Below are 5,340 nucleotides of genomic sequence, written 5' to 3' on the forward strand. Positions count from 1 at the left end.
TGATTTTTAAATTACCTGCACATCGACTTCAACGACAGCCATAATGTCATTGAGCGCTGTTAAAATTTCAGTGGCATCAGCTTGTTTCCCGCGAGCATCAAGTACCACAGCGTAATTGATCAAAATTAATGGATCCTGGGGAGCTAATGCATGTGCTTTCGTCAATGATCTTTCAGCACCTTCCAGATCATCCAAACGTTTTAGAGCCACTGAGATAAGAAGAAAAAAAAGAATTCATATTTCAAAAGCAAATACGTTCTGTTGGTAATAAAACTCCGGTATAAGATCTCTTTTTGGATGCCCCGTTCTTGTTTTGCTAATCAGTAATAAGACTAATGGCGAATTCGATTGAAAGCACTAGTGCGCACTGATGCACATTAAAGCTGTTGTACACTGATTTAATTTGAATATGAAAATGAAATTCAAATATTAATTCAATATAAAATACATATTTAGAAGTTTGGGATGCGTCCGGAGCTCGAAGAATCTTCGTGAAGGAATTATATTCGTGATGGCGACATGAAATAATAAGACTCGCGATTGTGATAAAATTTCCTTTTTAATCTGGTATGTACACGTGTTGTCTCTACAGAATCTTACAGTCGAATCTTTGTTTTCTTGCTCGCGAGAACGTTCGCTCGTTCCGTGCTCTGTTCGAGATCTTTCTTATAAAATAAAAATATTGTTTCCGCAGGTCGTTACTGTTTATTATTACTGTTGTTATATTTCAAATAAGTTTGTTTAAACCGCGAAAGATAATAATTATCATATACAATTTACAGTAATATAATTTAATAACATGCATTTCATTTTGATTTATGATGCATTAGGAGAAAAGTATTTGAACGCGAACTGCCATAAAAAATAGCAGAGGCATTTAAATGCTTTATTGTTTCGCCGAAATGTTGTGTGTACAGACAACGTTGTATTGTGCGTGATTTTCTCTGAAATTCAACGCATCTTCGCCTTATACAATAGTTGTAGCGATAAAATTGTCGCTATACATATTTTACTAATAAATGTATCGAGTATTTCACAATTTAATCGATTTCTATGCTTATTTATAAATATATCTTACGTTATTTTATCGATGGCTAAATGTACATCAGTAGTGCGCATTGAGTGCGTTCAATCGAATTCGCTATAACTAAATTAGGCTTCTTTTATAGTGTAATAATAAAATTATATAAAATATAAAGACTTGAATTTGTTTTTTGTACTCACAACCCAATAACAGATATGGCATAGAATTCTTCGGTTCAGCGCTGACTGCAGCACATAAGTAAATCGCGGCTGATGCAGGCTGTCCAGTGGTAAGAAAAACGATTCCCAGGTTGCACGACGGGACACAAGACATTGGGTTCAAATAATGTGCTCGCTTCAACGAGCTAATAGCCTACGAAATATTGCAAAGGAACATTGTTAGAAATGTTCGTGAATTTACAATACCCTTACAATAAAAATATGCAGTAAATTTATAAACCATATTACGTTGTGCTGTGGTTTCACAATATTTGTAAATTTACAATAGAAATTTGTTGTAAATTTACAAAACTGGCGCACAGCGTATTAGAAATTTGCACAAAATATTATTTCACAAAATATTATTGTAATTTCGCAATATAACTATTTTTAATTTATAGTATATTTTTGTTGGATAAAAACTTTCAATACTTTTGAAAATTTATACATTTGTGATAAAGCGGACATTGGCACGTCATCGATGATTGTGATGTAACTATGACATTTTTTGCTATAGGGGAATATTGCTATAAATTGAGCGTGTTTCAAAGAGGAGATATTCAGAGAAAAAGCGATAAAGGTAAAAATGAAGGTAAAGTGAAAGAAAAAAAAGGAGTAGACTCACCGCGACATACTTTTGTTTCGCGTAAAGGCACATTCCAATGTTGTTCCAAAGGATTGAAGATTCTGGAATGGTCTGTGCTGCAACTTTATATTTCGATAAGGCCACATCGTACTCTCGATGACTCTAGAAAATATAATATATACTGTCCAGCGAAGCAAAGAAACAAATTCCACGAAGAATTCAACGTAAGAATAAGTAAATCTTAATAATCTGACGAATATGCATTTGTGATAGAATGTGCCTTCATAGTTATTTATAATATTATATTAGCAAAGCAGAATAATGCTTTACCTACTTTATAAATCAAACGAAACAATCAATTTAAGTAATTAAAAATTAATTTGATGAAAATAATCAGAACGAACATATAATTTGAGTACAAGATGTCAATCGATTAATTTTTTTCGTAAAATAAAGAGAACTGTTCAATGCGATGATACTGTATGAATTTCTATAAATTTATGCACCTGCATTACATAAGCCATAGGCAAGATTGCCTTGATGCAATTAGGCGAATGAGCCAAAGCTGCTCCAAATTGCTGAAATGCTCGTTGCGTATCTCCGATTTTAAGATATAAGAGACCCAGTTCTGTCGCCGCATCTATACTCTGAGAATTCCCGCTAAGAGTAAAGAAAGTGTCGAAAGTTTAAGTTATATCAAAATGATAGAAATGCTATCGAAAGAAAGGAAACAAGTGATCGACAAAATAAGAAAAGTGTTAAAAAGAAAAACGATAAGCTAAGAAAACATATTGAAAATGTGATAAAAAAATTACTCTACAATAAATCTGATAATAAATATTTTTAATTTGTTCACAACTAATGGTACATAAAAGTGAACATAATTTAATTAATTTCTAATTCGCGCGATTCATAGCTGTGTCTTGTGATTCATATAACTTACTTTAAAGCTGCCGTATAAGCGTTTCTAGCTTCTGGAATCATATCGTCTAAGAGATAGAGTCTCGCAAGATCAATATTGGGCAATTCACTTTTGGTTAATTCCGTTGATCTTTTGAAATATTTTTTACCCTCTTGTAATTGGTTCAATTTTACATAAGCCTCACCTGAAGACGGGAAAGAAAATAATTCCGGGCAGAAAGCATTATTTACAATTAAACTTTATAACTTTAATTATGCTCAAAGCAAATACTTGAAACGCGGTTACATACTTATTCATACGAGTGCAACATCGAGCAAAAGTACATTTTCCACAAAGTTAATAAAGTAGCATGAATTCTCTGATAGGTGCATCTGCAAGTTTATAAAGCTTGGCTAATGTGTTGTGCAAAATAATACATCGCATTGCGAAACAAATAACTTGCCAAGGCCATGATATATTTCCCAATCTGGTAGAACAGATATCTTTTCAGCTTCCGCATATGCATCTATCGCGCGTTTGTGACTTCCCATTATCAGTCTAAAAATTGTCGCGTTAATAATTCGCGATATTTGTCATATATTATGTAATTTGTATTAAGAATAATTTTTAATTACTTACAACGATTTTGCTATCTGTTTAACGTTATCGATGTTTGTCGAATTCACATTATACGCGATTTGAAAACAATCCAAGGAATCTTGAATCCTACCCTCCTTTCGAAGAATTAAACCCTATTAATAAGTTCATTATGCATTATCCGATACGACCGTGTAACAAGGATAAATATTGGTAGTTGTTTATAGTTATTCATTACATTTACAGGCTGTACGAATAAAGACATTATTCTTTTGTCGAACAGTTTTTAGCAAATTCAGTCATACTTGCATTACTAGTATGCAGTTTTTAGTGCACACTAAAAACTGCTAAATATGAAATTAGTGATGTTAAAGCATATAAAAAATATTTTCAACGATTAAAAACCTAATAATAATATTTATACGTTATTTAATAAAATATATATTTAATTGTTAAAATTAATTATATTGCCACTGCATTTAAATATCTTAACTCAAGTCTTTAATACGTGTACTAATATTATTAATTTAGTGTGAGAGACCAAAATCAATATTTAATTATTTCCACACTTTCCATCATAGTCTGTCGTAGGCAGTGGCGGATGGTGGCAAACTATCGACAATTGTTGTCAATTTTAGTGTTAATTTTTACTTTTATGCATCAAGTTATGTATCAAGAGGACTTTCGATTATTCTCGAAAAATGTTGTACGTAAAAGAGTAACAGGAAAATGTATAGGTATGTATTTATATACGTAAAACGTATTTTCGTATGCGACATTATTTGGGAGAATAGTCTCGATCGCACCTTTAAATAATTGGCGTATTCGTGGCCATTAGATTTCATCAATTCCTGCTCGATGAGTAGCTTGCAAGCGCTGTATTCGTGTCTCGTGTAATGTCGATGTAGCAACCAATTGCGACTCTCTATTGCTGCTATGTCTGGTGCTACGTCCAACAAAACCAATAAGAAGAAACCCGATAAGAAACGCGACGGAAAAATTGCATCTGACAAAGAGCAATTCCGATGTGACGCGCATCACAAGATTAATAGAATTTTTTTTTTTTGCAATGTGAATCCAGATAGGTAAACGCTAAAGTTATCCTTTTCTTAATTACTTGTCAAGAAGAAGATAACGTGGCCTTGGCATTCGCCGCATATCTGGCGATAAAATCCCTATTATCTTGTTATCAAAACTCAATCGATAGTGAATCATTTATATTTAAAGTTTTGATTGAATTGAATGATACCTCGATTGCCTCGATCATTTCTTGTTCGTTGTACAACAGTGTCTTCTCGTAAACGGCCATTGCTGAGAATATCATTTGCCATTTTTACGAAACTCTAATCTTGACAATCTGTATCTCTCGTGCCCATTCGTTTGATAACTGTTGATAACTGGTTTTCGTAAGTTTGACAAGCTCGCGATTGCCATGGTAACGAAATGTAAACTCTCTTGGCGCAATGGCGTAGATGGTCCAATTTTTTATTCGCGGGATACGGAATAGCGTAAGCCAATGGTCACGTTCAACAGCACAACTGTTGCGGAAGAATCTGTGAGCGCTCGCTGCTATTGGCTTATTCTTTTAGATCATCCAGTAGCAGCGGGCGCTTCGTTTCGCAACATTTAGGTGCGTTCAGTATTGCAAATCGGGGACGCCAGTTTGCTCTTTTAGCTGAAAAATCGTTCGACAACTTACATCTTTCCGCTACATGTCATCCCAGCAAATGAGGATGGATTGAAATGAATTGAAATGGATTCAGATTTTCAGAAATATTGATTCACGAATAAATGCTTTTCAATCCTGAATGCAATTTTTATTCATTTATAGGAATTACATGGAACATATCTCTATGCCTTTTAATCTAAAAATAATATTAGCTTTTTCTGTGCAGTGTGAATACTGTTCAATTCCAAATTTTGAATAGGAAATGCAGTTTTGCAATCCAATTGCATCCAATTGAAACTAATTGAATCCAATTAAATCCAAAAAAAAGAGTATTCGCTATTTAAA

At 33.3% G+C, this 5,340-nt stretch overlaps 1 protein-coding gene across 1 annotated transcript in view; it reads right to left on the reverse strand.

Moving 5' to 3' along the window:
* LOC108757314 (Bardet-Biedl syndrome 4 protein homolog) overlaps nt 1-4,783 on the reverse strand; it is a 5,378-nt gene extending 595 nt beyond the window's left edge. Inside the window, exons 1-9 of the mRNA XM_018501796.1 lie at nt 4,576-4,783; nt 4,133-4,272; nt 3,369-3,481; nt 3,193-3,287; nt 2,772-2,934; nt 2,335-2,488; nt 1,868-1,990; nt 1,225-1,396; nt 16-209 (exon numbers count right to left, since the gene is read on the reverse strand). Of these exons, the coding sequence (XP_018357298.1) occupies nt 16-209; nt 1,225-1,396; nt 1,868-1,990; nt 2,335-2,488; nt 2,772-2,934; nt 3,193-3,287; nt 3,369-3,481; nt 4,133-4,272; nt 4,576-4,657 (1,236 nt within the window). The 5' untranslated portion in view covers nt 4,658-4,783. The remainder of the gene's footprint in view (nt 1-15; nt 210-1,224; nt 1,397-1,867; nt 1,991-2,334; nt 2,489-2,771; nt 2,935-3,192; nt 3,288-3,368; nt 3,482-4,132; nt 4,273-4,575) is intronic.
* Nucleotides 4,784-5,340: the final 557 nt, after the last annotated feature.

Source organism: Trachymyrmex septentrionalis, unplaced genomic scaffold (genome assembly GCF_001594115.1).
Source record: "Trachymyrmex septentrionalis isolate Tsep2-gDNA-1 unplaced genomic scaffold, Tsep1.0 scaffold137, whole genome shotgun sequence".
NCBI classification, from domain to species: domain Eukaryota; kingdom Metazoa; phylum Arthropoda; class Insecta; order Hymenoptera; family Formicidae; genus Trachymyrmex; species Trachymyrmex septentrionalis.